At 46.8% G+C, this 16525-nt stretch overlaps 2 protein-coding genes across 6 annotated transcripts in view; one reads left to right on the top strand and one right to left on the bottom strand.

The window, feature by feature from the left end:
• Nucleotides 1-1399, bottom strand: part of ZFP1 (ZFP1 zinc finger protein) — a 31916-nt gene extending 30517 nt beyond the window's left edge. For 3 of the 5 annotated variants that reach the window (XM_023523148.1, XM_011379932.2, XM_011379929.2), the window contains exon 1: nucleotides 1238-1395. The gene's annotated coding sequence lies outside the window, so the exon portion shown is untranslated. Of the gene's footprint in view, nucleotides 1-750; nucleotides 1180-1237 lie in introns of those variants that run through there. The other 2 variants (XM_023523147.1, XM_011379931.2) reach the window with 2 other exon arrangements.
• A 9588-nt stretch (nucleotides 1400-10987) lies between these two features.
• On the top strand, nucleotides 10988-16220 carry LDHD (lactate dehydrogenase D). Its single transcript, XM_023523135.1, has 11 exons — nucleotides 10988-11062; nucleotides 11916-12028; nucleotides 12250-12391; nucleotides 12622-12763; nucleotides 12870-13029; nucleotides 13285-13484; nucleotides 13579-13707; nucleotides 13778-13902; nucleotides 14511-14601; nucleotides 14692-14799; nucleotides 14890-16220. Exons 1-11 carry the CDS (start codon nucleotides 10988-10990, stop codon nucleotides 15057-15059), a joined length of 1455 nt encoding a protein of 484 aa, XP_023378903.1. The 3' UTR covers nucleotides 15060-16220.
• Nucleotides 16221-16525: the final 305 nt, after the last annotated feature.

Raw genomic sequence — 16525 nt, 5'->3', positions numbered from 1 at the left:
TGGGCCATGGGGGAAAAAATTCCCATAAATTAGAACTATCAACAATGATCACAGAGACATTACTACAGATGCTAAAGACATTAATGAATTCTTCTTTAGCAATAAATATAGATAACCATTAGTTACAGTAATTAAGGAAAAACATACAAAATAAAGTGGGAAATATCAACAAATATAAGAGAAAAACGATGAAATAATGGAATAAGAATCCTTCAACAGCAATAAAATCCTACAAAAGAATAAAATTGAGGAAAATGCAGTTCATTCATTAATGTGAAATACTGAGTAGGGGGTCGAAACAAAAGAGGACCTGAACACATGGGAAGACCTAGAATAAGACCCAAGATTCCCTCTAACTTAATGTAACCATCAGTGGGATCACAATAAAAGCATCAGCAATTTTTAAAAAATGCAATTCTAAAGTACCACTGGGAATATAAGAAAACGTGTATAATCTCAAAGTGATGAAGTCTTTTGGGTGCCATAAAAGGAAAGGGCAGTAAATTCAACTGCAGAGAAATTCAAAACGCCTACATGGCAAAAACTACCAGTAGGCAAAGTCAAAAGGCAAATGAAAAACGATTTGCCATTCACATCACAAAATATCAACTGGCTGGGTAACCTTGGGAAAATCACTCCACCTTTCTGAGCATTCATCATTCCTTCTACAGAAACTGAGATACTAGCAAAGCCCCAGGGTAGGTGAACACTTAACGGAAAAGGTTCTTGCAAAGTGGACAGAGCTCTTACTCGTTCAGCCCGTCTGCGCATCACTAACGTTGCGGGGGGCTTTCCATTCTCCCTCCATACCGCGAGGACCCGGGTCGCAGCACGCGGCACTCGGGCGCTGCCAGGTGTGTGCGGCCCCGCCCCCCGGGCTCGCCCCGTACTCGATGGGCCTAGTCACGCGCACGGCCGTCTGGACTTCCGAACTCCCTCCCCAGCGGCCGGACCCTTGCCGGCGTCGGAGGCACTTCCCCGGACAAAGGGAGGAAGGCGAGCTTCGCAGCCGCCCTCCCACTCCGCCGTCTCCGCCCCTGCACGTCCGGCCAGGCGGGCCCTGCCAACCTCACGCCGAGGAGAGCGCCAGGCGTTCCCCCGACGCCGTCCCGAGGGTCACCGTCGCCCGCGAGTCGCCGAAGTTTGGGCTCCCACCCTGCGCGGGCACGAGCCCATCCTTCATCTCCTCTCCTTCGGCCCCTAGGCCCCGCGAGCTGCCTGGTAGCCCTCTTCATACCTGGAGGGACAGTCTCCACTCTTGGCTGAGTGTTAGGCCAGGTTACAGCACGGGGCGGAGAAGGCGCGCGGAAATCGGGGCCCTGTCACCCACTCGCGGCTAGAGGTGGGGGAAGGGCGGCCAGCGGCGCGCTCGCAGCCTTGCACATGCGCAGATGCTTGCTGTCCCAGGGTCCTCCGAGGAGTGGTCCATCGGCCTTCGGGACTACATTTCCCATAAGCCTGCGGGGCCAGAGTGTTGGGACTTTCTGGAGTGTCTTCTCCCTGTTTAGGGCTTTGGATGATCGCTGGCAGAGATAATCTCTTGGTTTGGACTGTTCATTTCTCCCAAATTAAGGTTGTCATTTACCACCACTAGCTCCTCCAATACTGCCTTTTAAAGATTATACAGGTAGCCTATGATAGTTTTAATTAGAATATATGTATAAAATAAATACCCATACTCTCACTTTCCAAAAATAACTGTTAAGTTCACACTTTTCTGATTATTTAAAATAAAATTGGCCTTAAAGGTACTGTGTGCTGCAACTAGGTTTTCTTTTTCTTTTTCTTTTTAAACCAGTTTTAGATTCACAGCAAAATATGAGGAGAAAGTACAGGGAGTTCCCAGATATACCACCTGCCCTCATACATATATAGCCTCTTCCACTATCACCATCCTCCACCAGAGTGGAATATTTGTTACAATTGAATGTACACTGACACATCACCCAAAGTCCTTAGTTTATGTTAGGGCTCACTCAGTGGTGTACATTCTATGGGTTTTGAAAAATATAATGATGTATCCACTACTATAGTATCATACGGAATAGTTGTACTGCCCTAAACATCCCCTGTGCCCCATCTATTCATTCCTTCCTCCCCCTCCCTGAGCCCCTGGCAACCACTGGTCTTATTTTTTCCACCAGTTTTGCCTTTTCCAACATGTCAAATAGTTGGAATCATGCAGTATAAAGTCTTTTCAAATTGGTTTCTTTTACTTATTAATATGCACTTAAGGCTTTGCCATATTTGTTTCAGGGCTTGATAGCTCAGTTCTCTTTAGAGCTGAATGATATCCCACTATCTGGATGTACCACAGTTTATCTTTTCACCTTTTGAAAGAAATCTTGATTGTTTCCAAGTTTTGACAATTATGAATAAAGCTGCTATAAACATCCATGTGTAGGGTTTTGTGTGGACATAAAATAAGTTAATTGGGTAAATAATAAGGAGCACAATTTTGTTAGATCATATAGTAAGAATATGTTTAGTTTTGTAAGAAACTGTCAAACTATCTTCCAAAATAACTATACCATTTTGCATTCCCACCAGCAAAGAATGAGTGTTCCTCTTGCTGCACATCCTTGCCAGCATTTGGTGTTGTCAGTGCTGTGGATGTGGGGCATCCTAATAGGTGTGTAGTGGTAGCAATTAGCTTTTAATTAAAATAATATAGTCTCCAAAAGGTACTAGTATACCAATGTTCATGGCAGCATTATTCACAATAGCCAAAAGGTGGAAACAACCCAAGCGCCCATCAACAGAAGAATGGATAAATAAAATGTGATAAATATCTATATATAAAAAATATATATTTCATTCAGCCAAAAAAAAAAAAAGAATGAATTTCTGATACATGCTACAACATGAGTGAAATTTGAAGATATGCTAAGTGAAATAGGCCAGATACAAAAGGAGAAATATTGTATGATTCCACTTACATGAAGTATCTAGAATAGGAAAATTCATAGAAAGTAGAATAGAAATTACTAAGGACTGGGAGTGCAAGACATGGGATGATGAAAAAGTTCTGAAAAGAAACAGGGTTGATGGCTATAAAACATTGAGAATGCACTTAATGCCATTGAATTGCACCCTTAAAAATGGTTAAAGTGATAAATTTTATCAGAGTTAAAAAGAATCATAAGCTGGATTGAAGTGATGATTGCATAACTCTGTAAGTTACTAAATTTCAGCAAGGTATTTTTGTTAGTTATTGTTTGCACTGTTTTGATTTTTATTGTATAATGAAATAATTCAATAGTTCATCAGGAAGGAAAACAGAATACTCAGGACATTTTCTAAAAAGAGAGACTAATAATTGTTAGATATAAAAATGTATTACAAAGCTAAAATAATGAAATCTTTTTAGTACTAGCTCCAAAAAAAAAATAAAGACTTAGGCATATATATTAATTCACAGCACTGGTGAAAGACTAGAGTATTCCACGATTATTCTCGGGTAACTAATTAACAATTTGGAGAAAAAAATGTTAGATTCCTAAGACTGTACATTAGAACAATTAACGAAAAGAAGAATTAAGTATAAGCTGGATACAAGATTTAAATTTTAAAGTAGAAATTATGAAAATAGTTACAAAGAAATGATAAGGGAGTGTTCTTTATATTCTTTGGGTGAGAGGGTACATACATGCAGCACACATATTTTCCCGGTTTGTCTTTAACTTTGTTTATAATGATATTTTTTCAGAATTTAATTTTCTCTATGCTTAAATTTGTCAATTATTTCCTTTATGAATTCTGCCTTTGGTGTCATACTTTCTCACCCAAAGAATATCAAAAATATTTCCTTATCATTTCTTTACTAAAAATCCAAGAACAATACTGTGACATCTGTATTACCATTTTGACCTATAAGTTTGGCCGATATTTAAAAGAATAATGACACTCAGGGTTGGAACAATTTGGAAAAATATTTTTTATACACTCCTGGTAGGGCTATAGCACATAAAATCTTTCTGAAGTCTTCATTGTGTCAAAATTTAAAATTTTAAATTATCGTTAGTCATTAATATTGTACAAAGATGTACATACGAGAATGTTCTCACATCGCAGCTTATATTTGCAAAACATTGGAAACAATCTAAAAATCTTTCGCTTAGATATAAGTAAACTAAATTGTATGACATGTAAATAGAATTTGGCGAGACATTGAAAATGATAATGTCTACTAACTACATGGGGGGAGGTGTCTAATGCATCCAGAAATGAAAAAAAATGTAGCTCACACAAGAGTAAGTAGAGCGTGATCCCATTTTTGTAAAAACTATGCATATTTTAAAAAGACTACTGAAATGTACCAAAAGAAGGAAGAATCTCCCACCCCCAGTCTTCCCCACACAGAAAATAAATTACCCTACAGCATTATGCATAGCAACACAGAGAACTCTGTGTGTGGACTGTTTCTGAAGACCTTGCAAAATTCAAAACCGCATTGTTTTCTATTAATTTCCCCTTAGGAATAAAGGAAACATATACAGGATGTTTTTGAAAAATACATCATATATTTTTAACTTAAATATTGCATTTCATTTTTTTTGACTTTCCACTGAGGTTTCAGAGTGCTTGCTTCTCAATCAGCTAGCTACCCAGTGTATCCTAGTGGTTGTCCAATCTCCTTTTGAGCATGTTGTAATATCTACTTCTGTTCCAACAAGCACTGGCACCAACATTAAGTACATGCTTGGATGACATTGCTATAGGATGTAAAGAGATTTTAACTGTAATAATAGTGACTGTTTAAAATGGAGCAAATATCCGAAAGCACATAAATAACAGTGTATTTTGTTCATAGGTCGTGACAACAAATTTTTATTTTTGTTTATTTGCTCAAATGCCATTACTGTGGGGCAGAGAATATATACCACAACACATGACCTCATCAATGAATTTTGTACTCTGTTATATTAAAAAATCCTTTGGTTTTTCTTGAGTTCTGAACAGATCATTTATCCAGGCATGATTTTGTAACATCATGCTTGGTCATTTGAAAAATACTGGCTCACTGAGTCATGAAGCTCTTTTAAATGTTGATATATTTTAGTACATAGTATCAAATGACCACTATAATATCACCACTGGTCTCATCAGAAAGGCTTTAAGTATTGGGAAGCAGATACAGGTTGTTGCCAAAACTCTAATTTTCACTTGAAAGCTCATTTTATCATTGGGTGACAAATATAGTCAGTTGTTTTCCTTGAAGTGACAGCTCAGCTCATTCATCTTTGAGAAAATGTCTGCCAAACATTCAGCCTTCTTTTGACTGTCAGCCATTCAAGTAAAAATAGTGTTCCAAGAGAAAAGCAGTTCGTTCAGCTCACGACTTAAACAACTGCACAGGCGATTTTCCTGGAGGTAACCATCATGGTTCTGTGTGCAGGAGAAGTACTTTGTGCATACTTTCTGTTGCACTCAAAGGTTGAAACTTAATACAATTAACAATTCTTACTGCTCCATTAAGGCCATTCTTAAGTGAGAGTAACATTTCTGCAATTGCGTGAGCGTGCAGAATGCAATGACTACTAGTTCAGTTCAGTGCCACTGTCTGGAATCCAGTAGGTTCCCCCACCAACTGCTTTTACTTCATCAGGGTAAATGTCAACTCAATGAAGTAGGATAACAACGTCTAGGTTTTATTATTAAAAATAATCTTGACCTCCTGGATCCCCTGCAAGTGTCTTAGAAACCCCAGGGATCTTCGGATGACATGTAAAGCACAATCACTGTGTGCCATTATCACACCAAATACACTAACAATGTCTCCTCAATAGTTTTCAAATATCCAGTGTGTGTTCATATTTCCACATTCTTTTCATAAACATTATGCATTCTTCAAAATTTTAAAACTCAAGATCCAAATGAGTTTACATCCTGAGATTGATGTCTCTTAATACATAGGTTCACCTCCATATTTTTTTTCCTTTGCCATAATATGCTGAAAACACTGAGTTGTTTATTCTGAAGAATTACCATGCAGACTGGGTTTTCTTGATGACCTTTTTTTTTTTTTTTTTTTTAATGATCAATTTTCTATTCCTTCATTTGGATTCTGAGGAAGCCAGTGTTTAAGAATTTCAGGCCAAATATTAACAGTGATTACCCTCTCCTTGCCAGGTCTTAAAATCATTTTTTTTCTAAGGTAATGAGTGATGAGTTCAGGTTTATTCCTGCTCTTTTATTTCCTACCTTTTATTCAGCATTCCTGCAATCCAGGTTTGTCAAGCACCTGCCTGGTGGCAGACAAGGTGCTAGGGCACAGCTGTGAGTGAGACACAAAGCACTCTCCCCTTGTAAGCTTGCATTGTAGTTGGGAGGACAGGCAATAAACGCTGAGTGAAATACACAGCATGTCAGGTGGCATTGACTGCTAAGGAGGTCATATCAAGGGCACTGGGTGGGGGGTGCATTTTCGAATAGAGTGGATAGAGAAGGTGTTACTGAGCAGGTGAGATTTGAGCCAACATTCCATCATCAGCTATTGGGCCCCATAATCAGATCCTGACTGGCAGATGTCCCCTTCCTTGGATTATTTCCAATATCTGATAACACCACTCTATTTAGGCACCAATTCCTCCCTGAAAGTTGACCTGCCTCTCTTTCACACCTGAGATGACCGGAGGGAACGATACCTAATCACGGCTTTCCCCTCCTCATCTGGGGTTCTAAATGGTGCCCTTCGATCTATTTTTCTCATGGCAAAATTGCAACGTAGGAAATCGGCAAAAATTTTCCTGACATAGAGCAAAGTGAATATCTCACGTTCTTTTTCCTTTAACAAATATTAACTCTGGAGAATGGAACAGTCTGAACCTTGCAAAATCCATTTATCTTACTGAGCCTTTGACAAGTCCATCTTTCTCCTTGAAGAAGGATTCTTACATGGCCAATGGCTTAGAAAGTTTTCATCCTCTGGGCATACAAGGACTGTCTGTTTTATTTATCTCTGCCTTCCCAGAACCGTGCTTGGTATAGGTGAAGAATGAATGAATGACTGGAGCAAGAACTAATAACGCTTGAAACCCAACTACTGCCAGCATCATCTAGTTCTGTAGTCCTGTCCACCTGAGTGTACCAAGTGCTACTTACGCGCCCTGCATCCTGCTGAGTGGGCAGCTACAAGCATCACCCAACTTTTCAGAGCTGCCCACCTGAGTGGAACAGAGGTGTCCCTGCATAACGTCAGAGTAGGTAGCTGCCCCATCAGCCTATCTTTCCTGGCCAGGTCTTGGGACTGCAAACAATTCCAGTTAGTTCCTTGCTCTATTCCCTCCTTGAGAAGAGATACCTCAAGAATATCCTATTTGTCCCAATTGAGAAGAAAAAAGCCATAGTCATTCTGAGTAAGTTTTAGTACTAGATGTATTGTTTTTAGAGAGAATTTAGAGGTAATTTCATATAGGCCAGAAATACATAGGTATGAGTACTATTGGGTAAAGTATTATTAAAAAAATTAAGCAATTGAATTGAAACTTCCCATATTTATGAGTAGATCCAGAAATAGAAAGGATTAGGGGTCTGTTGGTCCAAATATCTCTTTACAAATGGAAAAACTAAAACCTAGAGAAGTCGACGAGTTTTAATCATGACAAAGATAATCTGTTAATAGTTTCAAAATGATAATATGATTGTATCTGGGAGTCTCCAAGACCATGCTCAGTTTCAGTTACTCTCTAGAAGGACTCATAGAATTAAGCAAGCTATTATGGTTACAGTTTATTGCAGTGAAAGGATACAGACCAAAATCAGCAATGGAAAAAGGCACAAAGGCAGCAGCCTGGAGCCATCAGACACAAGATTCCGATTGCCCTCTCCCAGTGGAGTCATGCAGACAGAGCTCAATTCTCCCAGCAGTGATGTGTGACAACACATATGGAGTGTTGCTAACCAGAAACTCACCGGAGTCTTACTGTCCAGGGATTTTGTTGGGGGTTGGTCATATAGGTATGTCTGACTGTTCACACGGTTGATATTAGTCTCTAGACCTAGCACTGGTCAAGCTGATACCATGTGGCCCAAGGCTCCCAGCATAAATCACCTTGTTGGTATGAACTATCTGGCTGGTCCAAGGCCTCCAGGTTGAAAGGGACACTTATTAAGCAGGACGTTCCAAGAGCTTAGAAGTTACCTCCGAAGAGCTGGGCAACAGCCAAACTCTTCCTCATAAGGTATGGGGTTTGTTTAGACAACTCATACTTGCTTAGTTAACCCTTTACTATATAATGACCTACAGTGCGTTTTTTATGCCATGGAAAACTGGTTTTGTATTTTTTTGTTTTATTTTTCCAGAAAAGCAATACCTAAGAACAAGGAGGTAATATCTATCTTCTCCTTCCTGATACACAAACAATCATTTCTTTATGTCCAACTGTTGGCCACATTTTGTCAAGTAGCATGAAGGAAGCTAATTTCTATATCAGAGGTAGTTGATATCTTGATGGTATTTGGAAGTCATTATGCAAAAGAAGTCGCCTTAAGGTATGGCCCACCTGAGTGGAATGTAATCATATATCGGGGGTGGGGGGGGAAGTATCCCCCCCGATATATCTATTAAGTTAAAAAAAAAAGCAGTAACTTCACAGTGCAGACACCTCACAGACACCACCTAAACTAAGTGATCCGGGTTAGCATCACCAGTAATAAGGCGTGCAGGCAGGACGGGCAAACCTTTACCCATAACATGTGTTGTGTTGATTTCAGTTGAGATAAATTGCTCCTGAGTGGAATGTAATCAACTTGTTACCAGGTGGCCGACTGGGCTCTCTGAGGAGGTACCATGTCAGGGAGTCAGGGCTGCAGGAGCATAGACCCACAGCAGTGGCAGTAGCCAGACCAGCCTTCATGAGTGGGTGCCCATGCTGGTGGGCCCATTATTAGCCTTTGTCTCTACTACCTTTGTGCCAGCACTGGGGTGGTCATTGACAGAGGTTGGCCGATGACAACTGGCTGAATCCTGCTTTCTACTTTCTTTCGTCCCTTCCATGGTAGATGCTCTCCGGTGGGCACCCTTAACGATTCATGAGATATAAAGACCTAGCTTTATGCCTACTCCTATAGCTCCAACTACATGCCTTTTCCCAAACCTCCTGGACCCGAATTTTCCAATCTTTCTCCTCATAGGCCCCTGACCAACCATTCAAGCCATTCATCATTGCCCAGGGGCCCATCTATATTCTTCTGTTGAGCCATTTTTCTTTCTGCCAAAGGAGATGACCAGGTGCAGGATCTGGAGCTCTGCCAATTGAGAGGATTTCAGGGTTACCCCAAAGTAGGGCTGTAGTGCGGCGCAAGTCCATTTTTAGCTCATACCTCCATATTGAGCTAACCCATTCATGAATCAAACTTGAACTTTCCCCGCTCTATCAGAAGAGCTCCCACACCGGCCATAGGTGTGAGTTGAGGGAGGGGTGCTGGCCAAGCGATGCTGGGTGACTCGGGGGTCTGAGCTTACTTTGCTCTCTGGCCCTGCTTGTGCCTCGTTTTGTTCCCTTTTGTCTAGTAATGCATTGTTTTGGACCTGCCTGACTTTATGACTTGGTAAGTCTAATACATTGCAGGTCATGATGGCCAGCTTTGGCCACACGGTCACTTGATGTCTTGTGGTCACACTCACCATCTTAACCAGGACTCAGTAGCAGGTCAGGGGAAGTTTTTGAATAGTGTGTAGCTCTTTGTTGCAGATGTCATAGCCCTGCTCCAGAACCTTTGGGATCTACACAGTGATTCTTCTTTTAGGGTTTGCCACACACTACCTGGCATCTGTCCCCCAACCATAGATACTTCTAGAACAACTAGCTACATGTGGCTAACGGCTACCATATTAGGAAGCACAGATACAGGACGTTTCTTTCTGTACAGAAAGCTGTACTGGACAGTACCACATCTAGATCAAACAGTTTACAAGAAATACAGAGAGTAGAGAAATATATGAAACAATACCACAAGGATAGAATCATCCAAAAAAACGGAACGTGGAAAATTCTACAGAACAAGTGACCCAGTTTCTTTAACAAATAAATGGCATGGAAAAAAAGGGCAAGAGGTAGGCTGTTGTAGATTGAAAGAAATGTTACCAAATGCATTGTGTGGACTTTTCACTGGATCTCGAGTTGAACCAACCAACCGTGAAAGAGATTTTTTATTTTTTAAGACAAGCCCCTTAAGCAACACGTTGAGAGTGGAAATGTGAACTCACTCAAATGTAATCGAGGAAAAGAACCTAAGTAGAGGTTTGTATTCCCGATTCGATTGAGGAAGAAAACAAAGCTAGGAATAGCTTTGTCTCAATAATGTTAGCAACATGCTCCATTGAATTTGTTGTGGGAGGAAAATGGAGCTTGAAATAGCTTCAAGAGCAGCAGCCACATCCCTGGATGGTCCTGGGATCTGCCCAGTGGGAGGGCGATGAAAGAGATGCAACAGTTTTTTCCTTTCCTTACTTGATAAAGTGTTGCTCATCCTTAGCTCTCCCCCTGCAGAAAGGTTCCCTGACTTCCCTCACCGCCCTGCACTTTTCAACCTCACAGGCCTGATCTAGGCCTACCCTGTGACGCTGGGCCTGAGACTCGCAGGGTGAAAAGGACAAGAATGTGTGTCTGGGCCTGAGCCTGGCTGGAGCTAGGTGTACGCAGGAAGGGAACGTGAAGCCGAAGCTCTGAGGCCCAAGTGGAGATGGGAAGGAAGTGGGGTAGTTGGAGAGGTCAACAGGGACTGGCAGGACCCTTAAGGCCATGGCGAGGAGTCTGCCTTTGTTTGAAGAGCAGCTCGAAGCCTTGCTGTTGTTTCCTTTTGTGTCAAGCCTCACCTCTCCTGTAGAAGTCGGGAGCCTGGCAGATGAGCCTGACTCAGCAAGCTCTATCAGGACTCCGCTTTAAGGCGTGTCACTTTAAGTAAGCTCCACCCTCAGCACAGCCACTGGGCTGGTGCAGACACCCAGCTTAAGAACCCACATGCCTCTGGCCATTGCCCAGGTATGGCCAGTCTGCTCCGGGCAGCAGCAGCCTGGGGGCAGTTCCCCTGGAGGAGTTACTGTTCCAGGGGAGCACAGGTAGGCAGGGGAATCCTCCTGGAGGGCGCCCGCACCCCCCCCATGCCCAGTTTCCACCAGGCTCTGTGCTTTCCCGGCACTGTTTGACCTTGAATGGAAGTTCACTGGGCATATCCTATGTCAAGTGTGGGTGTTGAGTAAAATGGGCTGAGGCTCCCAAGACTGCCACCAATGGGGCTGGGGGGGTATCAAATGAAAGGTTTGTGGGCACCTTTTTGGGGGTCCCAAACGAACACATATGTTTTGAAAGACTGTCTGGGAGGCAAGGGCCTGGGTTCTTGACTTGCTGGCCTGCATTCCCCATCTGTCAAATGAGAAGGAGCCCCCAGAAGGGCTCCAAGAGTCCTACGAGCCCCCAGCCATGGCAGAGTGGGGGTGGGGGCACCATAGTTGATGGGCTATGGAACTTGTGTCTTCCTGTCCTTCCTCTACCAAGCTCTTTCCCTGGTGTGCCTGCGGCAGCGCCTGGCTGGCCTTGGAGAAGGAGCAGAGATGAGTAACATTTCCAAGCCAGTAAGGCAGACTGCTTCATGGAACCCCGCTGATGCCCCTTTCTGTAGAGTGAATCTGGTTCTTATTTTTACCCAGGTGGCAGCTTTTCTGAACTGAAACACTGACCCCAACGATTCTGTTTGGGAAGGGGCACATCTGTAGAGTGGATTTGCTTCTGGTGGGCCCACTAGCAAGGCCTGGCTCCCCTGGCTCGTGGGGGTGGCATCAGTGGTGGAATAGGGGAGGCCAGAGGTGCTGGCAGCCCCTCTCCCACTCCAGCGCCACCCCACCTGCCACAGGGGCAGTTCTGTGGACCCTGAGGGTCTGCGAGTGACCCTGGCAACATGTCTCTTCCCTGCAGGGCAAGCTCAGCAAGGACTTCGTGGAGGCTCTGAAGGCAGTTGTGGGGCGCCCCCACGTGTCTACTGCTACTGTGGTCCTAGAGCAACATGGGCGTGATGAGTCGATTCACAGGTGTGGGGGGGGCCCCTCCTTTGTCAGAGCTCCTGGCTGGGAGCCAGCGTTCTGGGCTGGCTTCTTTTCCACCCATCTGTTTTGGGGTGCTCTGGCATTCTCTTTTCCTCACCCCTCTCTCACTGTACAGTCTCAGGCCCTGCAATATCTTGGTGATCCTTGAAATGTGAGCAGGACCGGAGGTTCCCACGCCCCCTAAACTGTGGAGGTTCTGGTTCTAGGTGTCAACCTCCAGATGTCGTGGTGTGGCCCCAGAATGTGGAGCAGGTCAGCCAGCTGGCAGCTCTGTGTTACCGTGAAGGTGTGCCCATCATTCCATTCAGCACAGGCACTGGGCTAGAGGGTGGAGTCTGTGCTGTGCAGGTATGGTGGCCCCTCCCCAGCCAGGCTCTGGTCCCATCACGCTTGTCATATTTGTGGTGCCCCCTCCCCCACACACAGACTGGTTGCCCAGGTCCAATCCTCCTTGCCTGCCATCCCAGGGCTCTGGTCTGGCTGCTGGGAGGTCAGCTTCAAGGCAGAGTCTTGGGAGAGTCTTGGGTGGCCTGGCAGGAGACCGAGGTCAGCCGGCTCCTTAGCACCCCTCCTGCCAGGGTGGTGTCTGCATCAACCTGACTCACATGGACCGGATCCTGGAGCTGAAACCAGAAGACTTCTCTGTGGTGGTGGAACCTGGCGTCACCCGCAAAGCACTAAACACCCACCTGCGGGACACTGGCCTCTGGTTTCCTGTGGGTAGGCTGGGACTTGTGGGCCTTCTCTTGGTGCCTTCAGGGCTCCCTAGAGGCAGGGCTGTTTCTGGGGCACCTCTGCCTGCCTCAGGCTGCTCTCTTCCCTCCAGATCCAGGTGCAGATGCCTCTCTCTGTGGCATGGCAGCCACTGGGGCTTCGGGCACCACCACCATCCGCTATGGAACCATGAGAGAGAACGTGCTGAACCTGGAGGTGGTGCTGCCTGATGGGCAGCTGCTTCACACCGCGGGCCTGGGCCGTCATTTCCGGTGAGCATTCTCTACCCACGAGATGGGGGCCTCCCAGATAGGTGCCGAGGTTTGCTCCTCTTGCACAAGGCCAACCTGGGGCCGTGCCAGGGAACAGCTGCCTTGACAGCAGACCAGCCCAGACCTTGGGCTCAGCACCCCACCTGGCAGGGCCTTAGGGGACAGTGCCCCAGCTTCCAGCTCTAGGCTTCTGGCCAGAAGTCCATTGTCACATGACCTGGGCACTCACCTACCTTGTGTGTCTCCGGGGCCCAGGAAGAGCGCAGCTGGCTACAACCTGACTGGGCTCTTTGTGGGATCCGAGGGGACACTGGGCCTCATCACAGCCACCACTCTGCGCCTGCACTCTGCCCCTGAGGCCACCATAGTCGCTACCTGTGCATTCCCCAGTATCCAGGTGGCCGTGGACAGCACCATACACATCCTCCAGGCTGCAATGCCTGTGGCCCGCATTGGTAAGCTGGGGACTGGATGGTCCAAATGGGCTCCCCGGAAGAGGTCCCCTCTGAAGACCAGGCCTCACCTCACTTACACTCTCCTTGGTCCCAGAGTTCCTGGATGATATCGTGATAGATGCCTGCAACAGGCACAGCAACCTGAACTGCACCGTGGCACCCACGCTCTTTCTCGAGTTCCATGGCTCCGAGCGGGCACTGGAAGAGCAGTTGCAGCGGGCAGGTGTGCCATAGGGCAGGGGGGCACAGGATGCCCAGACTATGGTCTAGTGTTAATCCCCCACCCCCCACAGAGGAGATCATCCAGTACAATGGAGCCTCCCACTTATCTTTGGTCAAGAAGGAGCAGTACAGCCAGCTCTGGGCCGCTCGGCACAATGCCTTGTACGCGATCCGGGCCCTCCGGCCGGGCTGTAAGGTGAGCCGGGCTGCGGGGAGGTGGGACCCACGGCTCGGCCCATGGATCCTTTGCTTAGCCCACTACCCTAGTGTCCAGGGCAGCAGGCTGAGGCCCACAGCATTCGGGGCTGGCCCCACCCAGCTCTTTCTCAGACACTGTCTAGGGGGAAAGCAAGGTCATCTGCTGGGAGGGAGCCCCTGCTGGGAGCCAGGCGTAGAGCACAGGGGCCCTGGAGCGGGCGCAGCACTGTGCTCTTAGCTCTTGGCTGTTGTGACCACGGGCTTCCTGGAGAGAGGGATGATGAAGTGGAAGGTGTTAGCCAACAGGACGGGGAGAGGCTGGGCTCCAGCAGCTCATGCAAAGGCTCAGTGGTGTGGTATTGGGGGACCCATGAGGGTGAGGTACAAAGGGATAGAGCTGTGGAAGCCTCTGCCGGCAGCACCGGGAGAACACACCCCAGCCATCATCGTGTCGTACAGGGGAAACCGAGGCCTAGAGAAGAGCAGGCACGTCCATGTGTGTGAGGCCGAGCCTCTCCAGACCTGTCCTTAATCTTGACTGCAGTGACCCCTCCCCTCTGGGCAGGCGGTTAGGGGAAAACCTCACCGGCCTGCCCCTTGTCGCAGAATTATACCACCGATGTCTGTGTGCCCATCTCCCGGCTGCCAGAGATCCTAGTGCAGACCAAGGAGGACCTGAAGGCCTTGGGAATCACAGGTTCTACCTGCCCACTGTTGGGGTGTGGGAGGGGAGGACAGGGTGCAAGGGCTGGGCTGAGGGCTGCAGCTCTGTTTTCTGGGCCCCCAGGATTCATCGTTGGACACGTGGGCGACGGCAACTTCCATTGCCTCCTGATGGTGGACCCAGAGGACACTGAAATGATCTGCAAGGCTGAGGCCTTTGCATACCAGCTGGGCCGGCAAGAACACAGCCCTGGCCTGGGAGGAGCGGGAGGAGCCGAAGGGAGTGGGAGAGCACCCCGCTGAGAATCTTTTCTGTTCTCTCCCAGGCGGGCACTGGCACTCCATGGGACGTGCACTGGGGAACACGGCATCGGGCTGGGCAAGCGACAACTGCTGCAGGAGGAAGTGGGACCCGTGGGCATGGAGACCATGCGAAAGCTCAAGGCCGCACTGGATCCCCGAGGCCTCATGAACCCAGGCAAAGTGCTATGACGGACTCTGAGCACTTGACCTACAAGCCCCTAGACGATGGAACATTCTTGGTGTGGGAAAGGATCTTGATAATTCTCCTTGGGGTCTCCAAAATAAACACTCGTGGCTATCTGGAGATGAGCAGACAGCATCTGTGACCAGCTTCCCATGCCATCCCCTACTCCACATGTTCTCTGCCTTTTGGCCAGTGACACCTTCATCCCTCATCCCAGACCTGTCCTCCAACTCGTGCAGCCTGGGGAGAGGGTCATTTTCAGGGACCCAGGTCCCTGTCCCAATTGCTTCACCTGTGAGAACCCCAGGACCTGAGGACTTGCCCGTGGCCAACAGCACTCACGACAGAATCCCCCACTGAACCCCAAACAGCTCTTAGAACACTCTGAGCATGTTCTTTAAGCAGCTGCTACCAATCCCTAGAAATAGAAATGAAGTTATTCTCCCTGTACCACGCCTCTCCATGGTGTGATGTATTATACTCCCAGCTTTTTGGCCGTCAAAGTCAGCATCTGTCCACTGGGGATCAGGCCCCTGCCTTGGGGTATGAGTTATTCTCGCCTAAGCCCACTAGAGGGCACTTGCCACCATAAATTCAGATGCCACAGCCATCTGCTAGAGCAGTGACCCAGGACTCATCTCTGCCAGGACTACAGCTCAGTCCTAGACTTCTGGGGTCAGGGAGGAGCCTGGCGTTCTGCAAGCCAATCTCTAAACTCTCCCAGAAGCCTACTGTGTGGGTCCATCTCCCTCTCCCTGGCCCTGCCCCTTAGGAAAGGTGCTGGCCAGCCATTCAGGGGTACCCTCCATCCTACCTCGCTTCCTCTCCCAAGCTACCTCTGAACTTTCCCAGACTCCATCCCCTTGCCCCTACCCTTCACCGCTCCCCATCAGCTGCTCAGGCCCTGGGTAGAAGAAGCCCTCTGTGGCAATACTGGGCTAAGCCCAGAATTTGCTCCTATGTGACTTTTGTCCCCTGCCTGTCCTGGCTGGGAGCAGTAGCTGTGCCAAGGGGTGGTGTACGGGCAAATCTCATGGGCTTCCTTCACAAACCACCCCATCCACGTCAGCCTCACATATTCTACGGAGACACAGCTCACAAGACCCTCTGCCCAGGGGCAGGTGTCTCCCCTACCGGGCAGGGCTCTGTTCTGATGTGCCTCCACTGCCTGGCCACTAGTAGGTGTTCAGCAAATGACCATTTCCCCACAGGTTTTTATTAAGAAAAAGTCCAAACATACAGAAGAGTTGAAAAAAACAAGCATACTGTTCACATACCAGCCAATGAAGATCCAACAATAAATATTTTTGTATTTGCTGTATGTGTGCATTTTGGAAGAACCATTGGGAACTGAGTTACACATTTGACATTATTCATCTACATAATTCAGCATCTGTCTCACAAGAATAAGGACATTCTCCTAAAAACCTCAACATCACTAAATGCTACTAGATAATAATAGTGAGATGCT

Source organism: Pteropus vampyrus, unplaced genomic scaffold, assembly GCF_000151845.1.
Source record: "Pteropus vampyrus isolate Shadow unplaced genomic scaffold, Pvam_2.0 Scaffold379, whole genome shotgun sequence".
Lineage (NCBI taxonomy): Eukaryota > Metazoa > Chordata > Mammalia > Chiroptera > Pteropodidae > Pteropus > Pteropus vampyrus.
This window is presented reverse-complemented; position numbering and strand designations above follow the sequence as displayed.